This window comes from Neofelis nebulosa, chromosome 4 (assembly GCF_028018385.1).
Source record: "Neofelis nebulosa isolate mNeoNeb1 chromosome 4, mNeoNeb1.pri, whole genome shotgun sequence".
Taxonomy (NCBI): Eukaryota; Metazoa; Chordata; class Mammalia; order Carnivora; family Felidae; genus Neofelis; species Neofelis nebulosa.
In genome coordinates this window covers 156,676,892-156,703,373 of record NC_080785.1, presented here as the reverse complement: position 1 = coordinate 156,703,373, position 26,482 = coordinate 156,676,892, and the positions used below count along the sequence as shown (strand labels likewise).

Here is a 26,482-nt window from a genome sequence, read left to right as displayed (position 1 = left end):
CGGCATCCCTTGCTGTCTGCCCACTTGGTCTTGCCACCAAGGAAGGAGGAGCACTGATTCGCAGGGGAAGGCATGCCTGGATGGGAGGTGGCACATCCACGGGAGGGAGCATGCGCACAACGGTGAACCTTCTCTCGCAGCTGGAGCACGGGGGGGGGGGGGGGGCCGGGGGGGCAAGGCTTCTGTTCTCCCGTCTACATGCATAGATGGAAAACTGGGGCGCCCCCCAGGGGGCGGGGCCTGAGCCTCTCCCTTCCCCGGGGCGTTATGGAGCCAGACCTTTCTGCCCCAGAAGCTTCCTGTCCTTTTGCCACAAAATCCAGGGGTTCTGGGTTCTAATCTCCTCCCCTTCCCCCTCCCCGCCCTCACTTAAAACCGTTAAAGTGTTTTGCAAACTCCGTGGCGGGGGAGGGGGCGGGGAGGGGGCAGGGGAGGCCCGCGAGGGCCGAGAGACACGGGCTGGTGTTGCCACCTGGTGGCCACGGGGGAATCCGAGCCGACGGGAGGAGCTCGGGTGGGGAGGGACGGAAAGAGGGCAGATTCAGGGTCCGGATGGGGCGGTGGCGGGGGGCGGCTGCGGAGTGTTGAGGGCGAAGAGAAAGGAGGAACCCCAAGCGCTGACCCTGGGCGGAGGGCGAATCGACCCCTAAGAGGGGTGGAGCTGGGGGAAGGAACCATGGCTCCTGATTTCAGGGGACCCGCTCCCCCTCGGGCTGTCCCTCCCCTTGCCCAGTCCTGATCTGGTAGAGTTCGGGGTGATCATCCAGTTCTGTCTCATTTATTAAAACGGAAGTCTCATGTATTCAGCCATAAGCCCCCTCCCCCACCCCACAGCTCTGTGAGTTCAGTATTATCCTCACCCCCATTCTACAGGGGAGGAGACTGAGGCTGAGGAGGGGCCATCACTTCCTTCAGAATGATTAGAGCCCCCCCTCCCCCCACCTCTTGTTTTCCCCACCACTAGATCCTCAGAGCCTGGACACCCTGCAGCGCCGCAGGAACTCTGTGCCCAGACTCCCCAGCAAGTGCTCCTGGGACAAGACGTCCAGCCTCGGTCCTAGGATCAGCACGAGCCCCCCCCCCCCCCCCCAGCCTATTCAACACCGAAAAGTTCTGTCCCTTCCCCCATGGATGTCTTGGGGGGGGTAGCAGCTTCCATTTTCTGGCGCTTTCTAGAGTTCCCACCAGAGGACATGTTGCAAGACTTGCTAGACAGAGTCAGTGGGGGGGGAGGGGGGGGGAGGGCGGTGGCATCAGAGCCTCGAGGGTGGAAATGGGGTCTGGGTCACCTGGCCCAGGTTTGACTCCCACCAGTGCTGTGTAGCTTCAGCCTAGCCGCTTGCCCTCTCTGAGCCTCAGTGGCCGTGTCTGTGAGATGGAACAGCCATGTACCTCTCGAGGTGGTTGTGGGGGTTCAGGACATCGCGGGAGTGTCTAGACAGAATAAGCTGGGTATGCAACGTTTGCTTAATAACCGGCTGTCTTCAGGCTTCCTGCCTGAAGGACGACTTTCCCCTCTGTCCCTCAGGCCTCCAGGCCGGTGTGCGAAGGGCCACTGAATACGGGAGTCTGTATCAGGTCTCCCAAGAGCAGTGAGAGTCCAGCCGCCTGGGCAGGGCTGCCCTCCAGACCATCCTGCCTTCCCGGCTCCGGAGTCTGAGACTCAGGGTGTCCTCGCACCTGTCTCCTGTCCTCCGAGGGCAGCTCCGCGTCCAAGGCCAGCTCAGGAGTGCCCTGAAGCAGCCGTGTCTTCTCCTTGAGATGCCCGGGCGTGTCCAGGTCCGTTCCCTCACCTTTTTCCCAGGACACGTTCACCACCAGGGCCTCTTTTCGGTACACCTCCTCTGGGAAGTCTGCCGGGCTTGTCCACTGCCAAGCCTAGATAGGAAGGGTGGGCCCGAGGCTGTGGGCAGCGCCCTATTTCCTATCCACACGGGGAGTGGATCGTGCTCCTGCTGGCTTAATTCTCTAAAATCCTGAGACCAATTCGAGGATCAGCTCTAAATCAGTGACCCCCCCCCCCATTCGGCATCCCCTTGGGAAGTCCTCCCCGGCCCCCCATTTCTCTTTGGGAAATTGTTCCTCTTCTCACTGCTGATGTGATTGCGCAGGCAGGGCAGTGTCCCCACCCCAATTTGAGTGATGGACATGTGACCTGGCCCAGCCAATCAGAGCACTCTAGCCCCTGATTCCATGAGCATGTGGCCCAAGCTGGGCCAATCACTGATAGCCCTGAGACTTTCGCTGAAGTGAATGGGGGAAAACGGCACCTGCTTCCACTGGGGAAAGACTGCGCCTGGCTGGGAGGGAAGACTGCAGGCAGAACACGAGCCCCGACAAATGGATGTTCAGTGTCGAGATTCCTAGATCTAGCCATGCCTGAAGGCCACCATCCAGGGAATCCCCCCCCCCTTCCCCCCTGCCCCACCCACACTGGGTTCTTCTGTTGTTGTTTCTGCTGCTAGGAAAGGACCCACCCACAGGAGGTTCCTCTCTGGGCCTCTGCTTGTCAGTGTGTGAAATAGGACAGGGTTTTGGAAACCCTGTGTCAGTGGTAAGGGGAGAATAAAATGAGTGAAGGCATGGCCATTACTCTGTAGAACCCCGGCCCAGAGTATAGACCCAATAAATAAGACCTTAAATTAGAAAAGGAGTGCCCTTACCTGCTTCCCCTGGCTGCTATGGAACTCGACCACAGTGCTGGCACAGGGTGTGGGCAGAGGCGGGCACAGATACCGCGCAGCCCTGGGGAGGGAAGGGAGCTGGTCGGAGGAGCAGTGTTTCTATCCGTTCTTACTTTTTCATTGTTCTGTCTTATTTTGTTCATTTCCACTAGGTTATAAAGGGAGAACTGATGTGGATTGGGCGGGGGAGGGGGGATGTTGGCGGGCGTCTGACAGACCTTGTTTCAAATCCCAGCTCAGCCCCTACCGCTGGATACTTTGGACCTGACTCTCTGAGCCTCAGTTTCCTCATCTGTAAACTGGGCACCAATACCTACTATTGCTATTATGGACCATCTTGGGGGAGATGGTGTAAGTTACCTGTTCAGGCCGAGGTACCCAAGGACGCCCAGGAGAAGGATGCTCAGGAAGCTCCCCAGAGACGCGAGGAGTACGGACAAATCGAACTGGGAAACCTGGACTTCTGGGAGTGGGAGAGGTTGGGTTGGGGGAGGGACACCTCCTGCCTCTTACTGGGAAGGGAGGTGGGAGGGCTGGACCCTCCATCAACTCGCTGCTGACCATGGCATGCCATGGGTCCCTCTGTGCCTCAGTTTCCTCATACGTGAAGCCGGAGACCGGGGAACCCACTTGCCCTGTGTCTGCGGGACAAAGGCCTGGCCCGCCGCGCCCAGGACACCGTAGCTCCAAGTGCCCACAGGTTGAGCCCATGTGGTTGCTCCCCTGGACCCAGACCTGCCACCCCACGCGAGGATTGACTGCCTGGTTCTCTTGGGACCAGATTCCACCGTAAGGACAACAGGCAGCGACTATGGCAGGAACAGGGGTCATTTGATTTCCAAATCTCTTCCAGCCACACAACCCAGGACAACGGAGCCCGCCTCCTTATCTTTGTGATAAGAGAGACACTCATTCATTCACATTCACTCACTCAATAAATAGCCCCCTGCCCCCTCTACCTCCCCTGGAGCCCCCAGGCTGGAGGGGGGTGGTGGGACAGAGCCTGGGACACAGACACCCTCCCTCACCCACTCCCAAGATGTCAGGCCAGGAAGGAAGGGCAGTAACAGCTAGGGGGGCAGGGGGCGGGGTGGGCACCCAGAGGAAAGCATGGAAGGCTTCCTGGAGGAGGAAACTTATGAGCTGAGTTTTGGAGGATGGAAAGGAGTTAGCGGGAAGCACAGACATTCCAGGCAGAGGCACCTGCACAGGCAAGGCAACAGGAGTGTGAGAGAAGGTTCCGGAAGGGAAAAACCGCAAGAAGAGGTGGGAACAGAGTGAGGTGGGACTTCCTCCTGAGGGTGATGCACTGGGGGCAGGGGCAGGGCCAGGGCGGGGCGGCTGGGGGAGGCTTGGGCCGGGGCAGTGCATGCTGGGTAAATACCCAGGCCCTGCCCTCCTACTCACCAAAGCTGAATGGCTGGGGTTGGCTCCAGGCGCCCTGCAGCGTCACTGTGTCTGCTCGAACCTGCACGGTATAGGCTGTGCCAGCCCGAAGGCCACCAAGGGTGACCTCGGTCTCCGTGGGCTTCACAGACAGCTCTGTGGGAGGGAGGCAGGCGCGGGTTCCTAGACTGCCTTTACTCCCATCGGGCGATGGGATGCCCGGGGCCTGGCTGGGCAGCGACACCCTAGGAGTGGCAATGGGGACTCAAGGCGTTTTGCTGCAAACTCTTAATGCACCCACGCACCTCGGCTTATTTGGAGGAATCTTCGTCACCAAAATATTTAGCAAATGGTGCTATTTTTCTCAAATCCTGACCTCTGCAGGCTCCTTGCTCCGTCCCCTGCCCAGACCCACCTGCCTTTTCCTCCAAGCTCCTTAGAGACGCCAGGTTCTGTTACACCTCAGGGCCTTTGCACGGACAGTCCCCCCCTCCTCTACTTTGTTCACCCTTTCCCCGGATATCTGCGTGGTTTCCTCCCTCTCCTCCTTAAAAACACTTTTTCGGGGCGCCCGGGGGGCTCAGTCGGTTGAGACTCCGACTTCGGCTCAGGTCACGATCTCGCGGTCTGTGAGTCCGAGCCCCACGTCGGGCTCTGTGCTGACAGCTCAGAGCCTGGAGCCTGCTTCCCAGTCTGTCTGTCTCTCTCTCCCTGCCCCTCCTCAGCTTGTGCTCTCTCTCTCTCTCTCAAAATAAATAAAAAATCTTTAAAAAAATAAAATAAAGCCCTCCATAAAAATCCTCACGATGAGAATACCGCTGTCGGCCGTTATCAAGAAGAAAAAAACTCCTAGAGGCCTCAGTCGATATTCTTTGTGTATATTCAAGATAGAATATTCTTCAAACGGAATTTGGCGGGAACGGGTAAATGTGGCCAACGGGTGGTTCGTGCGCTAATCTTCAGCAACCTGACTTTTGGCAGATGGGTTTTCGGTGATGGCCGCTTCCAGCTACGCCGCCCCGAATAAGCCACCGAACCCCACTCGGCCTCATTTACCCCCTCTAAGCAATGGGTGGCCAGGCTGATGGCAGGTGTCTTTGATGCCTGGGTGTCCCCCCTGCCCCCCGGGGCATCTGTGCCTTGACCAGTGAGTGCTAGGTGCTTGGTGGGAAGGCAAGACACAAAGAGGCTGGTCTCGCTGGCCCGGCCCGTTGCTGCAGGAGGTGGGGGGTGTGAGGCCGTATCGGAAAGGCCGTGTTCCCCGCGTGGAAGAGGGGGCCCCCAGGGTGTGGAAACGATAGGAACCTCCGGCCCTAGTGAGACTTGCCCGGCGTGTTCTCACTTCTTCCCCTCCTAAGGGGCGAGAAGGGGCACCTGACTGAGCCCAAGTCCAGGCTCCCTTAACCCTTGGGCGGGAATCCCGCTCCAGGCCTCAGTGTTCCCATCTGTGAAATGGGGACAGCTGCTGATTCACAGGAGGGGCTGCCACTCACACACAAGGGGTATGTTGTGGGCACACGGCTGCTGCCCCCTGGGGGCCTGGAAAGGGCCGTCGAGACTCTGAGCCCATCTCCTGGGTTATGGGTGGCAAAACCAAGGCCCAGAGAGGGGCAGCGAGGTGCTCGGGGTCCCGCAGCCAGGCAGACCTCCATCCCAGACCCCTTCTCCCCGCAGCCAGACCCGCGCTGCCTCACGTACTGGACATCTGGCCGCCATCCTTCTCCTGGCAGAGCACGACGTACTCCTTCAGGACGCCAGGGCAAGCGCTCAGCACGGAGGGTGCCCACTCCACAGTCACGGAGTCCTGGCTGAGCCTTTTCACCAGCACGTGTTGTGGGCTTCCGGCCCCCGGGGCTGCAACCGCGGCCATGGTCAGTTCCAGGAGTACCGGCCGAACCCTTCCTTCCCGCGTGCCCAGCCTGGCCCCGCGCGGAGACCCACGCGGGTGACCTTGGCGGCAGAGTCGGGCGGGCCTGGGTTCGAGTCCCGGCTCCCCGACCAGGCGCCATCATTTCTCTTCTCTGCGCCTCACTTTATTTAATCTATAAAATGGGGCGAGGCCGCTCAGGGCGTCTACAGGAACCCCCTTCTGCGTGTCTGGCTTCTGGCCAAGGCCTGGCCCGGAGTAAGTGCCCCTGAATGTTCTTTCCCTCCTCCTCACGCCCAAGGGCGCTGCCAAGCCCTCCGGAGGGACCACCCCGTAGGTCTGGGCTACTCACCGTGGCCCCCGAAGTGGTAGGTGGACAAGACCGTGGACCACGAGGTGGGCTTCTGTGGGTGTGCGGACGCGAAGATCGTGATGCGGTAACACATTTTCTGCTCCAGTGCCCCGGATGCCCTGCTCCAGCTGTAGGTTGCTGGAAGGATTGGCCCGGGCCAGGCCAGTAAACAGGTTGTATTTCCCTCCACATCTTGGCGCTGGCTGTGCCTCGTGCCGGGAACTCCCAGAGAGCGCTCCTGCTCATGCTTCAAAACCCTCGGACCAATGTCCCCTCTTCCAGGATCCCTTCCTTATCCCCCCACAGCCCGTCCCCGCCCCCGCCCCAGCCCAGCCCTTCCTCTACAGGGCCTGGTGTGCTGCCTGTCCCCAGCTCTGTCTCCCCAGTCTGCGGACTCCTCACGGGCCAGTCTGAGGCTGAGGTTCCTGGCGGAGGCCAGGCCCAGGGTAGGAAGCGGGAGGGAAGACGCGAGGTTGCCGGGGCCGTGAGCCCTCCCCGTTTTCCTCCGGAGGCCTCATTAAATTTGCCGCCAGTATCTTGCTAGCTGCACCTTTTCTGGCACGGGTGGATGTTTAACAGGCACCCTGGGATGTGAGACTCATTACCTACTGGGGCGCGATCTGCCCAGGGCTAAGTAAGCCCTGATGCCCCAGGATCCTGGCAGGGAGCTCCCGACCTGCATGGGGGGGCGGGGGGGGGGGCAGGGTCCAAGTCTCAGCCTGGCTCCCACCTCTGGGGGCCATCGGGTAAGCAGCCAGGCCTCTCTGGGCCTCACACACCGCACACGCACGCACGGCCCATAGAGGTCTGACCCGACCAGGAGCTCTAAGGCAGAGGCAGAGGCGGGGCATTACCGTACCCATTCCAGTAGGGTCCCGATCCTGGGGTGGAGTCAGGGTGCAGGTGGTCAGGCTCCTGTCCTGGCCCCGGGGCTGCCACTCGATGCAGTAGGTCATGTCCGGGGCCCAGGCTGGCCAACGCATGATGGTCCCGTTGGCGCCGGCGCTGATATTCAGAACCCCTGGTTTTGGAAGGAGCGGAGAGAGCCACGTGAGAACAGGTGCCCCCTTCTCCCGCCAGTCCAAGGCTCCCGTAACCCCGTGCCATCCTGTGGCCAAACCCTAACCCCTCGGGTCTGGCTCTGTCTCCTCACACTGGGGGCCACCGGGCTGGGGGCCGGGCCCAGGGGCTGTTTGAGTAAGTTCAGTCGTCTCCAGGTCTGACCATGAGTTCCCTGCCAAGACGCCCACCGTCCGCGAGGCCTGTACTGATTTCGCGCGCGCGCGCGCGCGCGCGTGCACACACACACACACACACACACACACACACGCGCGCGCCCCTCCCCTTCCCGCCCCACCAGCCCGGGGAGCATCTCTTGTTCCAGCAGATGTCTGGCCACCCACCTCCTGTGACGGGTGGGTGTGGTGCCGGATGGGCCTCCTGCTCTGGGCACAAGGACACACGCACTCACCTCCCGGCTCGTCTCTCCCACTCCCGACCGCAAGGGCGTCTGCAACAACCTTGGGGAGGTGGGCCCTACTTCCAACTCCGGGGTCCGCAACTAGCACGTATTGAGCGCCGACTATATGCGCCGGGCCCGTGTGAGGGCTTTGCTATACCCTTCGCTACCAACGGGGACTGTGATCACCCCACTAACACAGACTCGGAGGCTCAGGGAGGGAGAGCCACTGGCCCAAGGTCACACAGCGGGGCCATGACCCAAACCAGGCCGGGAGCTGACCGGTTCGCTGCTGTGCGAGTGGCTTCACCCATCTGAGCCTCAGTCGTCTCATCTCTGAAATGGGCATCATCGTTAACAGCCCTGTGCTCCCAGGGTTGCCGGGTGGCTCGGTGGGGCCGGGACCAGGGTGTGAGTGAGGCAACGATCGGGCACAAAATGTGAGGCACTGAAGAACTCAGTCGTCAAGGTAAATGTTGTTTTAAATGCGATATTAAAAAAAAAAAAAAATCAAGGGGCACCTGGGTGGCTCAGTCGTTTAAGCATCCGGCTGGGGTCATGATCTCGCGGTTCGTGGGTTCGAGCCCCGGATCGGGCTCTGTGCTGTCAGCTCAGAGCCTGGAACCTGCTTCAGATTCTGTGTCTCCCTCTCTCTCTGCCCCTCCCCCACTCGTGCTCTCTCTTTCTCTCTCTTAAAAATAAGTCAATAAAACATTAAAAATAAAATAAAATATAAATAAAGTTAAAAAAGTCAAAACATGAACGGAAAAGTATGTGATGGGCACAATTTACAATCGCCAAAAGGTGGAAACAGCCCAAGTGTTCCTCCGCGGAGGAACAGGTCAATGCGCCGTGGTGCCGGCCACGCGATAGAATATTCCTCGGTCATAAAAAGGAAACGTGGCTGAACTTGGAAAACGGTATGCTGGTGAAAGAAGCCAGATACAAGAGGCCACGTGGTGTGTGACCCCGTTTCCGTGAAATCTATAGAGACAGAAAGCGGGTCAGTGGTTGCCAAGGGCTGGGGAGAAGGGGGATGGGGAGTGACGGCTGATGGGCACGGGGTCTCCCTTTGAGGGTGATAGAAATGTTCTGGAACCGGACAGAGGTGATGGTTGCGCATCACTGTGAATGTCCTAAGTGCCACTGAATCGCACCTGTTAAAGTGGCTGGTGTTGCTACGCGAATTTCACCTCAATAAAATATGTATGGGCGCATACGTGCCCCTATACATAAATATAAATCTTGATTTTTTTTTTCATCATACGTATAAATACATGTACATATTTAATTATGTATATGTATACATAATGAACAAACATCAAGATTTTTATTTTATGCTGGGTGGGGGGCGCAAGCGAGAGAGAGGGAGAGACAGGAAGACAGAGGGAGAAGCGGGGCTCCCCGGAAGCGGGGCTGGAGCTCCCCTGCTGCAGAACTCGAACTCACGAACCTGCGAGATCACGACCTGAGCCGAAGTCAGATGCTTCATGACTAAGCCACCCAGGCGCCCCAGATATCAAGATTTTAAGTGAAGATAGGATCAATCCTGTGCCCGCCTCGCCCACCACACCCTGATCTCACCCTGGTCCCCGTACAACTTTATTTACAAAAACAGGTGGTTGGTCCGGGCTGTACTTTGCCAGCTAGAGTTTTGTTGTTTGCGCGTTTGCTTTAAATACTGCGTTGTAACATGACATGCCCTAACGAGTGATTTTGACACGTTCCTAAATTCGACACCCCTTCACTTTGTGCCTCACCTGCCTCCCCGCTCCCCCCCACCCCGGCCCCCCTGCCCGGCCTGGCGGAGGCTCAGAGTAGGTTCTCAGATCCCAGAGGCCCTCCCGCAGCCCTCCCCGGCCAGAGGAGACACCTGGGTGGGTGTGGGCATGGGCAGGAATGTGCCACGTCTGGTTGGGGCCGGGGCCGAAGCGATTCTGGGAGACAACAGCCAGGTCATAGGCGGCACCGGAGATATTGATGAACCTTCTCAGCTGCAAGGTCTTTGTGGCCTTGGGCTTACACGGGCAGGACAGCATGTGCAGGTGGACACGGTAGGTCACCTCCCCGCCAGACTTGGACCTGAGGCAGCCTTCTGGAAGCTCAAGCTGGGGCAGCTGTGGGGAGTGTGAGAGACTTGTGGAGGCCTGACCCTGGCCATCATCCCCAGGGTGCAGCCCCTGGGCAGACTCATCCATGGGCCAGGGCCTGTGCCAAAAATTAAAACAACACAACACAACCAGCCCCCGCCCCCTGTCCCCCAAAGAGAAACCCTCCGTGCTGCCAGGGCGGCTGGAAAATAGACAAGCATGTCCGGTGCATGTTGGTCTGAGGGGGAAATAATTTGGCGAAACTCACAGAGAGCCAGGGGAAAAAAATGTTTTCGTTTTTTGGGGGTTTTTTGGTGTGATTTTTTTTTTTTTTTTTTTCCCATCTTTGGACCCGGTGACCTCAAGCCTGGAAATTTTTCCTAAGAAGAGGAATTCGAATGAGAGGAAAGCCAGGAAGTGAAAGAGCTTTACTGCAGACTTTACTGCGACGGCCCGTTAGGGAGCTGGCCGCGTTAATTATGGTGAAGCCAGGTGGCGCAAGATTTGGTGGTTTTGCCCCTGACTTGGCCAGGAGAGTTTCCCTCTGTGCCTCAGTTTCCTTCCCTGTAAAATGGGGGTTAATTAGACTGTTCTTAACGGGTTGTTTATGATCTCCCATCTAGACTGACATGGCCGACCCCTGGCCTGCCCGCTTGCACCCTAGCCCCTCACTATCTGGCCCCCACCTGGCAGCCAGGGGAAGTCTACGAACACCTGAACCCCGCCATATCCCTCCTCTGCTCACATACCCTCTATTGCTCCCAATTACCTGCAGAGTTAAACCCACGGTCCTTGCCACCTCCATGGCTCTTCCCCATGTCCTACCCGTGCCCCGACTCCAGCCTCTTTCTTGTCTCCTTCTGCCCATCCCAGGCCACCCTACAGCCCCGTGCCGGCCCATTACCTGCCCATCCAGAGTCACCTGCCTCTTCCCGTCTGGGCGGAGTGCCCCCACCGAGAACCTCCAGCTGGGCTGTGGGAGACGTTCTGCAATGAATGGGATGGGCAAGACAGTGACGCCGGGGGGCGTTCCCTTGCCCTCCGCCACCCGCAGACCCCCGATGGGGACCCTCCCCCGCCCCGCCTTGAAACACAGGATTCCCATGGGATGTTAGTTTGCAAAATCTGAAAACATGGAGATCTAGTCTCCAACAACGTGACTATACTTAACGCTAGAAAACTACACTTTGAAACGGCTAAAATGGTACATTTTATATATGATGGGCTTTTTACCACACATTTTTTTTTTTTTTTTAAAGTCTGAAAATAACTCTTGGAGTTGTTTTCCGGCAGATAATGCACTTGGGCAGGAGGAGACCCCAGCTCACAAGGCCAGGAGCAAATGTTGCCGGTGGCCTCATTCTTCCCTCCCTCTTGGACCCCGTCGCCACTCTAGAGCTGCCCAGACTCCAGCTTCCTGTGTCATTTGGGAAAGTACGTCTTTGTGACACAGCCATTTTCCCCTGTCAGCACCCTGGGTGGCTTGAAAAGAGCAAAAGCAACGAAACACCTCGGAAGAAGAGAACGACTGAGAAATGTTTCTTTTCAGATGATGGATTCCCCGCATTTGACGATGTGAAACTCGCTCACCGTTCTGCCCCCTTTTACTCATTTCCACTGATTTCTCCCGTCGCCTGTTTACTGACACCCGCCGCCTTATTTCCAAGGCCCACTGCTGCATTCTTCTTCTTCTTTTTGTTTTTTTGTTTAATGTTTATTTATTTTGGGAGCGAGAGAGACAGACCATGAGCAGGGGCAGAGAGAGAGAGGGAGACACAGAATCCGAAGCGGGCTCCAGGCTCTGAGGCATCAGCACAGAGCCCGACGCGGGGCTCGAACTCACGAGCCGTGAGATCGTGACCTGAGCCGAAGCCGGACGCTCAACCGACGGAGCCACCCAGGCGCCCCTGGTTCCTGTGATAGGTGCTCTCACCAGGGGGGACACACACGGGGCTGCTCCAGCTGCTCCAGGGATCTCCTGGGGCTCCCGGCCTGAGCCGCCGCCTCCGCAGCTGGAATTCCTGGGCTGCGTCCATCTGCAGGGGGCAGAGGCATGACTCTGGCAAGAAACAGGTCAGACATCAAGCTGAAGGGCTGTCCCACACCTGGGGGTGCCCCGGGGCTTGGCACTTGGCACTTAGCCGTCATACACTTTTTTTTTTTTTTAATTTTTTAACGTTTGTTTTTTAAGACAGAGAGACAGAGCACAAGTGTGGGAGGAGGGGCAGAGAGAGAGGGAGACACAGAGTCCAAAGCGGGCCCCAGGCTCTGAGCTGTCAGCACAGAGCCCGACGCGGGGCTCGAACCCACGAACCGCGAGATCATGACCTGAGCTGGAGTCAGATGCTTGACCGACTAAGCCACCCGGGTGCCCCAGTCGTCACACACTTATTGAGTGCCAGCTGTGTGCTGGGCCGTAGGGACACTGCGGGAATAGGCCAGGGCCTGTCCCCTTGGGGCTTCAAGATCACCCATTCTTCTGGGGCGCCTGGGTGGCTCAGTCAGTTAAGCGGCCGACCTCGGCTCAGGTCACGATCTCGCGGTCCGCGAGTTCGAGCCCCGCGTCGGGCTCTGTGCTGACAGCTCAGAGCCTGGAGCCTGTTTCAGATTCTGTGTCTCCCTCTCTCTGACCCTCCCCCGTTCATGCTCTGTCTCTGTCTCAAAAATAAATAAACGTTAAAAAAAATAAAATAAAATAAATAAAAAATTTTAAAAAAAAGATCACCCATTGTGCCCCTGCCCTAGGTCAGAGTCCCGGCAAGGCCACCCATTGGGATGTGCCCCTGATCAATGGCTTCTCACCCCCCAGGCTGTTTCCTCACCTGTGAACTGGGAATAATCCAATACTGAACTACAGGGTGGGCCAGGAAGCACACAGAGAATTTAGCACTGGGCCTGGCACCCAGTGGGTGCTCAATTAACTCTAGCTTGCTGCAGCTGTTGTTATATTATTCTCACCGAAGCCAGCATCATCCTGACGTCCACAGTGGCCCTAGGACAAGATCATATATATACATACATATATATACACATATATACACACACACACACACACACACACACACACACACACACACACATATGAATGAACCTGTGACCATTTCGGTGTTGAGAAATATTAGCTCTCTTCATTGTAAACAATTATTTTAGGGGCACCTGAGTGGCTCAGTCGGTTAAGCGGCCGACTTCGGCTCAGGTCACGATCTCACGGTCCGTGAGTTCGAGCCCCGCGTTGGGCTCTGTGCTGACAGCTCAGAGCCTGGAACCTGCTTCCTATTCTGTGTCTCCCTCTCTCTCTGACCCTCCCCTGTTCATGCTCTCTCTCGGTCTCAAAAATAAATAAACGTTAAAAAAAAATTCTAATTGAACAATGATTTTACGTGCAATGTGGGAGCTTGGGTTGGAGCCAGGAACAGAAAAAAGATGTTTGTAAAAATAAATAAATAAATAAATAAATAACCAGAAATAAAAGAGGACATTCGTAGAAAAACGAGTGACCTCTGCAATTTAATTCATAGCAATATGCCAACATCCATCTCAGTTGCAAACAAACACACTCAAGAATGTGAGATATTAACATGTGGGGAAGCTGGGTGGAGTTTCTGTGGGAGTTGTCGGCTTCCTGGAAACTTTACGGAGAATCTAAGATTCTTCTAGAATTAAAAGTTTACTGAAGAGATTTCAGGAGGCAGGGGCGCCAGGGTGGCTCAGTTGGTTAAGCGTCCAACTCTTTTAATTTCGGCTCAGTTCACGATCTCGCGGTTCGTGGGTTCGAGCCCCGCATTGGGATCTCTGCTGACAGCTCAGAGCCTAGAGCCTGCCTTCGGATTCTGTGTCTTGCTCTCTCTCTGCCCCTCCCCTGCTTGCGCTCTGTCTGTCTGTCTCTCTCTCTCTCTCTCTCTCTGTCTCAAAAAAAAAAAAAAAAAAGACAGAAAGAAAGAAAAGGAAAAAAGAAAAAAATCTTAAAAAAATTACTTTAGATGGCAAAACCTGTATGTCTATGGTGTTGGGGGTCAGGAAAGCCAGATTTAGGACACAGCCTGGCCCACACTTCCCGGTGTGATGCTGAGAGTCCCCCAACATCCCAAGCTTCAGTTCCCTCCTCTGCTAAGGTGCTCAGGGGGCTGGAAATAAAACAGAGAGAGACGCCTTTCGCCATCAGAGGCCCCATATCACTGCCTCTGACTGATTCCGTTGACCTGATGGCATAACAGAGACTCAGAGGGGCCCAACATTGAGAGGGATGGCGGGGCTGAGGCTGAGGCGGCTCCCTGACCTCAAGATGCTCCCAGTCTGAGGGAGGAGGAGACGCCATAATTCAGAGGCTGGAGGTCTCTGTCTCTCCCAAACTGGGGGCTTTTTTTTTTTTTTTTAAGTTTATTTATTTTGAGAGAAAGAGAGAGAGAGATGGAGAGAGCACGAGCAGGGCAGGGACAGAAAGAGAGAGAGGGAGAGAGAAAATCCCCAACAGCCTCCATGCTGTCAGCGGAGATCCCACAAACCGTGAGATCGTGACCTGAGCTGAGATCAAAGTGTTGGGACGCTTAACCGACGGAGCCACCCAGGTGCCCCCCAGACTAGAGACTTCCTGGGCGCTAAGCAAGGGCTGAGATCTCTGGTAGGCCCAGCTGGCTCTGCCCCGGGGGGGAAACAGCAGGGGCGGCAGAGGGTAGCCAAAGAATGAATGAAGGTCCAAAAAAGTCATACAGAGAAACAACCTAAGGGTCCGTCGATGGATGAATGAAAAAAAAAAAAACAAAACCAAAGCCAAAATCAGGTGGTATATATATACAATGGACTGTCACTCCGCTGTACAAGAAGGAAATCTTGCCGTCTGTGACGCCATGAACGGGGGAGTGTATTATGCTAAGTGTAAAAGGATCTCTCACCCACGTGGAATCGACAGCAAAACCACCCGGAAACGTGTGGATACAGAGAACTGATCGGTGGTTGCCAGAGGCAGGGGTGGGCGGTGCGTGACATGGGTGAAGGTGGTCAAAAGGGACAAACTTCATTTGTAAAAGAAGTCAGTCCTGGGGATGTCATGTCCAGCTCGGTGACTGTAGCTTATAATACTGCCTGATGGGGGCGCCTGGGTGGCTCAGTCGGCTCAAGGCATGATCTCCGAGTTCGTGAGCTCGAGCCCCGTGTCGGGCTCTGGGCTGCCAGCTCAGAACCTGGAGTCTGCTTGGGCATCTGTGGCTCCCTCTCTCTCTGCCCCTCCCCTGTCCATTCTCTGTCTGTCTCTGTCTCAAAAATAAATAAACGTTTAAAAAATAATAACAATAATAACACTGTGTGGTGTATTTGAAAGTTCCTGGGAGAGTAGATCTTCAAAAGTTCTTAGGACGAGAAAAAAGGTTTATAACTTCGTGTGATCATCTCACAATATGTATATAAATATCAAATAAGTCTGTTGAACACCTGAAACCAATATAATGTTATATGTCAATTATATTGAAGAAGAAAAAGAAGAAGAAGAAAAGGAGGAAGAGGAGGAGGAGGAGGAGGGAAGGAAGGAGTAGAAGTGGAAGGGCAGCTTCCTGGAGAGGCGGCCCTGGAGCTGGACCCTGAAGGTGAGCTGGATTCTCATGTGCTCAGATAGAAAGGAAAGCATACAGATGGAGAAGACTGCATGGGTAAAGGCAGAGTCTGGAAATGCCGGGCATGAGCAGGGACTAACAGCCATTCAGGAGGGGACCAGAGGAAGCACGAGGCAGGTGAGGGTACCTAGGGCCAGCCGAGGAAAGGATGCCCTCCTGAGGGTAATAGGGAGCCATGGAAGGTGTGTGAGCGAGGGAGGTCACGACGAGAGCTGAGTGTCAAGGAGACTCCAGAGGCTAGAAACAAGGCAAGAGTGGAGGCCAGGTAGGAGGGGTGAAGGGTGTAGAGACGGTGAAACTGATTTGGGGGATGGAGCTGCCCCGGGGAGAGGCCTGTGTTCTCCCCCCGCCCGGGGAATAAACTCACCAGCTTCCAAAGGCTGCCGGCTGTCCGGTGCCGGAACTGGACCTCGGCGCCATCCTGGCGGGCTGGGGTCTCCCACTTCATGAGCAGCCGCCCCGCGGAGCCAGACACCTTGATGTCTCCCAGCAGCGGTGGGTCGTATTTAACTGGAAGCAGAGATGGGGTTTGGGGAGGGGGCCAGCATATGCGTGAGTTACTGGTCCTGAAAATTTCAGAACATCCATCCCACCCAGCCCAGGGTAACTGACTAAGCCCCCAGTATGTGACTCGGGGAAACCCTTACATGCTCCATCTAAGCCTGGGAGGGAAATATCAGTACCCCTTAGAGCAATGCTGTAGTGAGACAGGCGTTTTTGTAAGTTGCTGACGGGGAGGGTCATTGACAATCTATTTTTCTAGGGGACTATTAGGGAAATCTTACTAATTTTTTAGACCCTGACCCAAAGAGAGACGTCTATCGTTCTTTCTGCATCTTGGTCACACCATGCCTGATTCTGCCGCGGGGCCTTTGCATTTGCCGTCGCTCTGATGTCCTCCACCTGGAACACACTTTTCTACGCTTTATTCCTGTTGGATCTTTTTTTTTTTAATCCTTCCGGGCTCAGCTTGAGCCGGAAGCCTCCTTGGCCTCCCGGCGGTATCTCCTCATATGTAATAATCATGCCTCGTTCATCACCCCCGCTTGATTCTGGGCTCCACGAAGGCAGAGAGAGGCAGGGCCACGAGTACGGTGAAGCAAAAAAGGCAAGGGTGTACAAAGACACGGTCGGATCCTGTCTTTAATTAACTAATTAATTTATGAGTTTAGAGGGGTTTTGTTTGTTTGTTTGTTTGTTTGTTTTTGAGAGAGAGAGTATGAGCAGGGGAGGGGCAGAGAGAGGGACAGAGAGAACCTTAGGCAGCCCAGCGCGGAGCCTGACGTAGGACTCCATCTCAGGACTGTGAGATCATGACCTGAGCCAAAATCAAGAGTCGGACGCTTAACCGACTGAGCATATTTTAAAACGCGATATTTTAAAACCGACCCCATATTTTAAAACGCGGTATTTTGTTCACCGTGGATTTTTTTCCCCATGAATTTTGATTTTTAAAAATATTGCATTACCGTAGTGTTTATATCGACTAGCGAGGTTTGGGGCACCCCTTGGAAATGTTGTGCCCCAGGCGGGCTCCCTTCTCACCTCACCCTAGTCCCAGCCCCGAGCTGCAGACTTTGGTGGCCTCGCTCGTGTCCCTGTGACTCAGCGGTAGCACACGGTGGGAACTCAGCAACGATATGTCACAGTGTATGTGGTTGAGTTGTGAAAACAGACATAGAGGACCCAACAGGGTCCCAGCAGCTTTCACCCAGAAGCCACCTAAGTGCCCGGCAGCTGGGGATTGGCGAGGGGACCATAAAAAACTGCCATGTCTCACGATAGCGTGTGATGTGAAAATAGCTGGCGTTATCGAGCCGCTTGCCGGAATCCCCCCCAGGTCCAGGCTCAGGGACCGGAGGCTTCTCTGGGTGAGGAAGGGGCCGCGGGGAGGAGGAGGAGGAGAACAGGGTACTGACCTGAGCTATGAAGCATCAGGGTGACCTTGGGTGACTTCTCTGTCCGGTTCCCGGCTCGAGATTCGACCCAGAGGGTGACGGCCTGCAGCACAGAGATGCCGTCCTGGTCGGAGAACTGCACGTTGGTGGCCGAGCCCGCGGCAAAGTAGCAACAGCGCCCGGACCTGAGGCTGGGGAGGGAGAGTGCTGGTGCTGAGTCTGGGGGTCCTCGGGACCCCCAGGGTGCCTCGGCAGAAGGTGTGAGTTGCATCCCAGCATCTTCTTCTGCCCCCTTTGCTCCCCCTCCCCGGCCTGGGGACTCCGTGGGGATCAGCCTGGAACCGAGGGGTTGGGGTGTGTGTGTGTGTGTGTGTGTGTGTGTGTGTGTGTCCCGGAGGGGTTGGGGTGTGTGTGTGTGTGTGTGTGTGTGTCCCGGAGGGGTTGGGGTGTGTGTGTGTGTGTGTGTGTGTGTCCCGGAGGGGTTGGGGTGTGTGTGTGTGTGTGTGTGTGTGTGTGTGTGTGGCCCGGAATCTCGCGAAATGGGCTGCCACAGAAGGAAGGCCCCGGAATCTCGCGAGATGGGCTGCCACAGGAGGAAGGAAGATGGGAATGAATGGATGGGAGGATGGATGGGAGTGAGTGAGAGGGTGGGGACGAGGGGCTAGAGGGACGCCCACCCACGTTGACACCCCTCCCCCCCCCCCACAACATAGAGTCCCAGCCCTCTCTTCTCACATGAGAAACTGAGCCTCCCGAAAGGAGCCTGACAAGGTCACACATCTGAGAGCGGGAGCCAGGGTGGGATGATGAATGAGGGTTTGGGAACTGGGGCAGGGTCCTCACCAGCACCTCAGGAAGTGGCTGACCCCAGCCGCGGGGCCCTCGTACCGCCAGGAGCATTCATAACCGGCGCTGAATATTCGGTAGCAGGTCAGGTCCTTGGGGCCTGAAGCCGAGCCTAGAGGAGATACCAGAGGTTTGGGAATGGACCAAGAATCGGGAGGGGCCCCTCCTTGCTGACGCACCCTCAGGATAAATCTTTGTGACATTTAAGGAACCCGCTCCCAGCCCCCTCCCTGTGCCCTTTTCTCCTGTCTCCTGCCGTCTCCTGTGCTCACCCCCCCTCCAGCCACACCAGTGGACTCCTCACCAGTCCTCAAACACACCAAGCTTACTCCCACCACAGGGCCTTTGCACATGCGGGGCCAGCCGCCTAGAATGCTTTCCCCCCAGATCTTGACATTCCAGTTTCTCCTTCGGGGTCACCTCCTTGACCACCAGGCAACCTGAAACAGCCCCTTCCTTCATCCCCCACCTCCTCTGGTTTCTCATAGCACATCCTAGGATGCCGTCCATGTACGTGTTTGGCAGTTGGGGTCACGGCCGATTCTTTCATGCCTAGAACTCTGTCCGCACAGAGTGGGTGCTCAGTGACTATTTCTTGCACAAAAGAGCGGATGAAGAGCCTGTTCAATGGCAGGCCCTTATTGGGGTGCATCACAAGCACACATGTTCCAGCTATGCCTGCCTCCGGGGAGCCCCAGAATGTCTCACGGCTGCTTAGCCCCCCCCCCCCCCCCGTGCTGAACAGACACAGACACCAAGTCTGCGACCCTGCGAGGGAGGAGACGAGGCTCAGAGAGGCAAGCGACTGATCCAGGACGCCCGAGCTTGGAGAGGATAGGACAGTAGGCCGTCTGGTCACTCCCAAGACCTCAGGCCGGCCTCAAACTTTGGCTGGGCAGGAGAGAGCTGAGGGACCGGCCCCCAGGGATGGGCCAGTCAGAGCCCCGCATGCCCTCTCCCCACAGCGCAGAACTGTTCCAGACCTGAGTCTGCATCCGGATATGGTGGGTCCTGAAAACAGCACCCGCTCGTGCCGCAGGCTTCGGCTGCAAAGGCAACAAAGAGATCATGACATTCCCAGAGTTCCACTGCATGGGAGAGGGGCTCAGGCCGGGGGCTCGCCAAGTCACCATCCACCCACCTCTCCACGTTCCCATCAACGGATCCACCCACCCGCCCTGCCGTCCCTCCGCACGTCCAATCTTCTACCCATCCATCCACCCACTCGTTCACCCACGCGTCAGCCTCTCAGGCTGCTCTTCCCAGGGTCCCCGGGACCCCTCCCCGTCTCTGATCTCCAGCCCTGCCTGACCCCTGAAGGCCCTGAAACCCTGCCGCTGCTGTTTCCAGAGAGGGAAACTGAGGCACAGAGAGGCAAAGGGGTGGCCTGAGGTCACACAGCAGCAACAGCTGAACCGGAATTAGAGTTCAAACCCAGCCATCTGCAGGGGTCTGGGCTCCTTCCCATCTGATTCCACAAGACGGAGAGAGTATATGAGTATATATAAGGTAGGAATATACCATGTACTACAAACATAATCAGTTACCCTGTATATCACTTATATACATATTTGTTCTTTACCCTTCTCTTAGCATTTCTTTTTATTTATTTGTTTACTTATTTAAAAGTTTTTATTTATTTTTGAGACAGACAGAGGCATGAGCGGGGGGAGGGCAGAGAGAGAGGGGGACAGAGGATCCGAAGCGGGCTCTGGATGACAGCAGAGACGCCCACACGGGGCTCGAACCCACGAACCGTGAGAACATGACATGAGCCAAAGTCAGGCGCTTAACCGACTGAGCCACCCAGGCGCCCCATCCTTTTCTTAGCATTTCTCACAGAACTCTGGGAAGTGGGAAAGATTCAGGGGTTCGGCCCATTCCACGGAAGACAAAATCAAGACCGGAGGGAAGATGCCCAAGTTGGACCCCGGAAGCTATGATCAGCGATCTCCCATTTGAGAGAGGGAAAGACTGAGGCCCAGAGACACAGAACCCACCCCAGAAACCCAGATCCACGGCCTTTCACACACACGTCTCCCAGCAAAGGGCCACCTTGTCAGGGTGAAGCACTCACCGCCCTGCCCTGGAAGCAGGAGCAGAAGGAGGGGGACCAGCCTGGTCAACAACTGCCCCATTAAGTCCATGCAGAGGCCTGCAGCCCCAGATGAGCTTCTGTGTTGCTGGCGAGGTCCGGCCACCCCGTCCTCGCCCTGGAACACATTGAAGCTGAGCAAGAAAGAATGCTAAAAAGATAAAAAAAAAAAAAAAGTTAGGTGTCATGGCCCCTCCTGGCACAAGTCAAACTGAAAGAGAAACCCAGGAAGTCAGCTCGGTGATGGTGGCCTCATCCCAGCCACAAAGCCACCCGTGGGGCCAGTCTGACCCAGGGCCTTAGATCTCAGGGTCTCTTCCGACCCAAGAAAGACCCAAGCAGGACACCGGGTGCCAGCCTCATGAGGGGGCAGCTCTGTGCCCTTGCCCTGGTCTCTGGCCCTCTCTAGCCAGCTTCTGAGACTCGGGTGCCAAATGGGAGCCCAGGGTTCTTGGATGTCTGAGTTCACTCTCCCAACAAGTCATTCTGAAGTGTTTGCTGTACCTTACCCCTCCCCCCGCACCCCCCCCCCTCCCCCGCCACAGCAAATGCCCACCTCCTCGTTTCCCAGACTCTGGTCTCAGGGCACCCTGGGTCCCGGCTCCTAAAGAGCCCCTTTGCTTCCTTCAGACTAAGCGTTTTCTCTTCTCCGTGTCTATTTCTTTGGCATCTGGGGGTCTCATTTTCTGAGTCTTTCTCCCCACTGCCGAAAGAGGCCCAGGATGTCCATGGAGAAGCACTGATTCATGCTACAAAGCGGATGAATCTCAAACACATCGTGCTGAGCGAAAACAGCCAGACGCAACAGCCCACATGTTGTATGATTCCATGTATATAAAATGTCCAGAGCAAAAAAAATAAATAAATAAATAAATAAAAAATAAAAAATAAAATGTCCAGAGCAGGCAAATTCGAAGAGACAGAAAGATTAGTGGTTGCCAGCAGCTGGGAGGTGGGGGCTGGGGAGCGACTGCTAATGGGGACGAGCTTCCCCTTGGGGTGAGGAGAACGTTCTGGAACTAGACAGAGGTGAGGGTTGCAAAACGTAGTGAATGCTCTAAATGCCACTGAACTGTGTATTTTAAACTGGTTACTTTTACGTCATGTGATTTTTCACCTACCAAAAAAAAAAAAATGTTCACGGAACCGTGGGAGACTGAGGAGCATACGGTGAGGGTCTCTCTTGGAAGAGCTTCTGGGGAAACTGAGGCCGAGGTGGGCCAGGAGGAGGCCCATTCTTGGAGAAGCCATGTCCCCGGGGTGGGGGGTGGGGGGCAGCTGGGCCGGTCAGGGTCAGGCGCCCGGGAGGCCGTGAGGTCAGAGCCATGGGAACAAAGAAACAGTGTCCCAGGCCTGGCACAGTGGGGACGGGGACCCCGTGACCCCGCACAGAGCAGCCTTCACTGGCAGTAGGGCCAGGCCAGGCCAGGCCAGGGGGTGGAGTGGGCTGCAGGACTGATGTGTGAGGCCTGGGGGAGGGGCAGAGACAGAGAGAGACAGAGACAGATTGCGAGAAACATAAGGAAAGAGGGAAGAGACCGGTTAGAGATAGGGCCAAAGTCACGACCTCCTCTCGAGGAGCCTGAGACCCCACCCGAGGAGACACCACCGTGGGCCCCATTTCACAGATGGAGACACTGAGCCCAGAGGCCTCAGCTGCCTGTGAAAAGATGGATTCAGAGAGAGTCCCCTCCCCTCCCCACCCCCCAGTGGGGCTGAGCGGTGAGTGGGGAGTGAGCCTCATGCCCCAGGTCGGCCCTTCCAGGCCTCAGCTACCCCATCTGCAAAATAGGCTGTAGAGGGATAAAGGAGGATTTGGGTTCCTGGGAGATTGTGCCCACCGGGCAGCCAGCGTAATTAATCATTGTTTGGGGGGCCTCCAGTGGCCTCTGCTCTTGTCACAGCTCCTTCCCATCTCCCCAAAGTCAGAGCAGCCACTGGAAAAACATCGAAGGAGAGAAGAGTGGAGGAGGGGTCAGAGCTGGACACAGAGGCCCCCCCCCCCCCCCCCCCCCCCCCGCTGCGCCAGCTCCTTGGTGTCAGGGCTGGGTGCAGGGAGGGGCAGAGGCTGGGGGTGTTCCAAGGGAGAGTAGGGAGGGATGCCCAGAGAAGGGGGATCTTGAACTGGGTGTATAGAATGCAACAGCACTCCCCGCAGAGGGGCACAGCAGAGACCAAAGCTCAGGGGACATGCTTTGGGGGAACATCGAGATGGGAGAGACGAAGGTGGTAAGTCGGACAGGGACCTCGAGCGTCAGGCTGAAGGGCTGGGCTTTTTTCCCAAGGGCACTGGGGAGCCATAGCAGGTGTGTGTGCAGGACGCCAGTCACAGGTGAAGTGGTGTTTCCATCCTTATCAAAGTCAGGATCTGCACTTCACCTTCCCCCATGCCCGATCTGCACACCCACCTCCCTTGGCCTGCCCGCCCCTACTCCAGGAAGCCCTGGGGTGCCCTTAGTGGCCCCTCCCAGCTGCCCTAGAAACACAGCTGGGGTATGCCCCTAGGGCTGCCCCACTTTCAGCCGCCTCACGAACTGCTGGGAGGGGGAGGCAGGAAGGATTGGGTTAAAAGGGGCCGCCGGAAATGGAAATCGTGACAGGAGGAACCACAGAATTTCCCCACCCCCTCAGCTTCCGCCTCCTTCCTGGGTAGAGTGACCTTCAGTCAGCCGAGGGTTGAGCTTTTCCCTTCTTGTGGCCACAAGACCCTGACGTCCCTGGAGGGCATCTGAGAATGTTGAAGGATGAATAGGATTTTGCAAGGAGAAAATCTGTTAGTTTTTTTAATCAAACACATTTCTAGGCATCCCTTATTCGTTCAACAATCACACTCCCTGATGCCCCTTAGAGATACCTGAGAAGGGTTTTGATGGATGTATAGAAGTTCGCAGCAAAGAAAATTACTTATTCATTCGGTAAAAATGTTCTTTGATGCTTCTTAAATTTGAAGCGGGTTTTGAAAGATGCATAGGCGTTCACCAGGGAAAAATTGCACTCGTTGTTCGATTGATTCAGCGAGTCAGTCAATAAATGTCCCCTAGCGCCCACGGAAGGTGTAATTTTGGAAGTTCTGTGTAGAAGTTCTCCAGATGGAGCAAGGGCTTTTGAAACCTCTCCGGTGGCTCCCCCTCCAGCAGCTCCCCCATTGGCCTGGTCCAACCACCTCTGATACAGGGCACCTCTCTTTCCCCAAGATTGCAGCCAAAGTCCCAGGGAAGACTGATTGGCTGAGCTTGAGTTTCATGTCCACCGTGAGCCTGTCACCCTGGCTGAAGTGAATGAAAAGTCTCTAGGTCACATGTCCACCCCCACTTGGACTCTAGGAGAACTTGTAGGCGGAACAGACCAGAGATAGGGCTGTCGTGGGTCACTGTAAGGTGCGAGCTCCCCATCACCCGGGGTAGACAAGTTATAGCCTGAGGTCCTTTTAGCATAGATTGCCAGATAAAACGTGCCCTATTAAATGAGAATTTCAGGTGAAACGCCCCATAAGTTTTTAGCATATCTACTTACCAAGGATCGCATGGAACATTATGAACCATTATTCATTGTTTGTCTGAAATTACATTTAACTGGGTGGCTGTAATTAGTTTGCTAGACCAGCCATATCAAAGAGACGGAGTGCCTTCAAAAACAGGAATTTCTTTCCTTACAGTTCTGAAGGCTACAAGTCCAAGATCAAGATGTTGGCAGGTTTGGCTTCTTCTGGGGTCTTTCTCCCCGGCTTGCAGATGGGGTTTTCCTGCGTGTTCACGTGGCCTACCTTCTGTGCGTGCCTGTGCCCTAATCTCTTCTTATAAAGACAGCAATCATATTGGATTAGGATCCACCCAGGTAACCTCATTTTACTTTAATTGTCCCTTTAAAGTCCCTCTCTCCGAACACAGTCACATTGAAGGACCTACGGTGAGGATTTCAACGTCTGGATTTTGGAAGAACATGACTCAGCTTACAGCAGTGGCTGCTTTCGACTGCACAGAACAGTCTGGCAGTTTTTGAAACAGCAGAAATATAGAGTTACCATATGACCCAGGAATTTCACGCCTAGATGTAGACCCAAGAGAATTGAAAGCATATGTCCACACAGTAACTTGTGCATGAATGTTCACAGCAGCGCAACTCACAAGAGCCCAAAAGTGGAAAAACTCAAATGTCCATCGACAGATGAACGGATAAACAAAATGGGGTCCATCCACACGATGGAATATTATTCAGCCATAAAAAGGAAGGAAGCCCCGATTCAAGCTACAGCGTGGGTGCAACTCGAAAATATCGTGTGGAGCGACAGAAGCTGGACACAAAAGGCCACACGTTGTAGGATTCCATTTATGTGAAATGTCTAGAACAGGTGAAGCCACGGAGACAGAAAGCAGATTGGCGGCTGCCGGAGGGAGGATGGTGAGTGCTCATGGGTAAAGGTTTTCTTCCAGGGTTGGTAAAATGTTCTGCGATTAGATAGTGGTGACGATTACACAATTCCGAGAATATGCTAAGAACCACGGAATGGTACTCTTTAAAAAGATCTATTTTAGGGGTTCCAGGGTGGCTCGGTCTGTTAAGCGTCGGACTCTTGATTTCGGCTCAGGTCATGATCTCACGGTTTTGTGGGTTTCAGCCCCGAGTTGGGCTCTGTGCGATGACGGCGTGGAGCCTGCCTGGGATTCTCCCTCTCCTCTCTCTCTCTCTCTGCCCCTCCCCCCCCTTGCGCTTTCTCTGTCTCTCTCAAAATAAACAAACTTAAAAAATAAAAATAAATTAAAAGGTATATTTTATGGTGGGTGGATTATATGTCAATTTTATTTATTTATTTTTATTTATCTTTTATAAATTTGTGAGGGGAGTACCAGTACCCATTTTTTTAATGTTTACTTATTTTTGAGAGAGAGAGAGACAGAGCGTGAGCAGGGGAGGGGCAGAGAGAGAGGGAGACACAGAATCCGAAGCAGGCTCCAGGCTCCGAGCTGTCAGCACAGAGCCTGACGCGGGGCTCGAACCCACCAACGGCGAGATCATGACCTGAGCCGAAGTCGGAGCTTACCCAACTGAGACACCCAGGCGCCCCTCCTTTTTTTTTTTTTTTTTTATTTAATGTTTCTTTATTTTTGAGAGAAAGAGAGCACCAGCAGGTGAAGAGTGGAGAGAGAGGGGGACAGAGGATCAGAAGTGGGTTCTGGGCTCACAGCAGCTTAGCCCAACGCGGGGCTCAAACTCCCAAAACCGTGAGATCGTGATCTGAGCTGAAGTTTGACGCTCAGCCGACTGAGCCACCCAGGCACCCCAATATTTCACTTTTAAAGTGTGTATGACAAAAACAAAACTTCAGGAAGCCCTGTATTTTTATGTGCTCAATCTGGCCACTGCAATTTGGTAGGAGCCTATCCAGACTCAAAGGCAATCGGGCCCTCCCTGGGGTCTCTCCTCCAGCCTGAGAAGATACTGTAATGTCTAAGTCCAACGGATAGCCAAGGGAACCTGCAGGTGCAGAGACAGTGGCAGTCCCAGTGGAAGAGAGAATATGGATCCCATCTTGGCACTTGGGCTTTGCCCTGCCTCAGTTTCCCTTCTGCAAAGGGGGGCTGGTCAATTATCACCAGATACCTGTGGAAGGTGGTCCTCATTCGGCGCTGAGTCAGGTGCCCAGCTGACTTGGCAAAGGGAGTCATCCTCAAAACAGAAACTGGCAACAGTGGCTGCCTGTTCTTGTAAATAAAGTTTTATTGGGGCTAGGGCCAGAATTAAGGTGAAACCAGTAAGGCAGTGTGATGTAAAGGCAGAGTCAGAGCCTGCATTTTTGGTGTTTAGTTCATCCTGCGCTTTTTGCATTAGTTTAGATTCTCTACACTATTGTATTCGAATCTTGTGTACCTTAATCACTGATATTTGTGGCCCTTTTCAAATTTTGAACAGAACTGAGGGTCTCGTTCACCTCACCCTAGAACTGGTCTTGTTGTGCGCCCTGGGCACATCAACTAACTTCTCTGAGCCTCAGTTTCCTTCTCTGCAAAATGGGGACGCTAACGGTCCCTTATTCCCAGGAGGATTCATTGAAAAATGGTTTCACCTTGGCTGGGGGGTAAGGGTGGGGCCTGGAAGGGCGGGTCTGGCCCATCCAATGGAGGCGGGGCCCTTCCAGGAGGGCTCCCAGGGAGGGGCGGGGCCAGGACACGTCAGCTGACCGGCTTGACCAATGGCGCGGGGTGGC

General features: G+C 55.2%; 1 protein-coding gene across 2 annotated transcripts; it reads right to left on the bottom strand.

Annotated features, from left to right (window-relative positions):
* Window positions 1-756: 756 nt before the first annotated feature.
* IL12RB1 (interleukin 12 receptor subunit beta 1) lies at window positions 757-20,447 on the bottom strand. Of its 2 annotated transcripts, XM_058727476.1 has the most exons (16): window positions 20,263-20,446; window positions 19,169-19,231; window positions 18,183-18,297; window positions 17,361-17,530; window positions 15,809-15,951; window positions 12,797-12,830; window positions 11,772-11,897; window positions 10,743-10,825; window positions 9,622-9,865; window positions 7,149-7,310; window positions 6,290-6,427; window positions 5,769-5,924; window positions 4,092-4,226; window positions 3,045-3,147; window positions 2,664-2,745; window positions 757-1,878 (listed from the first exon to the last, which is right to left on the bottom strand). In XM_058727476.1, exons 1-16 carry the CDS (start codon window positions 20,330-20,332, stop codon window positions 1,525-1,527), a joined length of 2,178 nt encoding a protein of 725 aa, XP_058583459.1. In that variant the 5' UTR covers window positions 20,333-20,446; the 3' UTR covers window positions 757-1,524. The 2 variants fall into 2 exon arrangements, with proteins under 2 accessions (XP_058583459.1, XP_058583460.1); XM_058727477.1 differs by lacking the exon at window positions 3,045-3,147 and having other exon boundaries at window positions 1,669-1,878; window positions 20,263-20,447.
* Between the last annotated feature and the right edge of the window lie 6,035 nt (window positions 20,448-26,482).

Coding starts and splice junctions, on each gene's coding strand:
- IL12RB1 (XM_058727476.1), bottom strand. CDS start 20,332: ATGGACTTAATGGGGCAGTTGTTGACCAGGCTGGTCCCCCTCCTTCTG. Junction 12,831..15,808: donor CCGGCAGCCTTTGGAAGCTG/GTGAGTTTATTC, acceptor ATCTTGTCCTAG/GGCCACTGTGGACGTCAGGA. Junction 7,311..9,621: donor CCATGCCCACACCCACCCAG/GTGTCTCCTCTG, acceptor TTCCAAAACCAG/GGGTTCTGAATATCAGCGCC.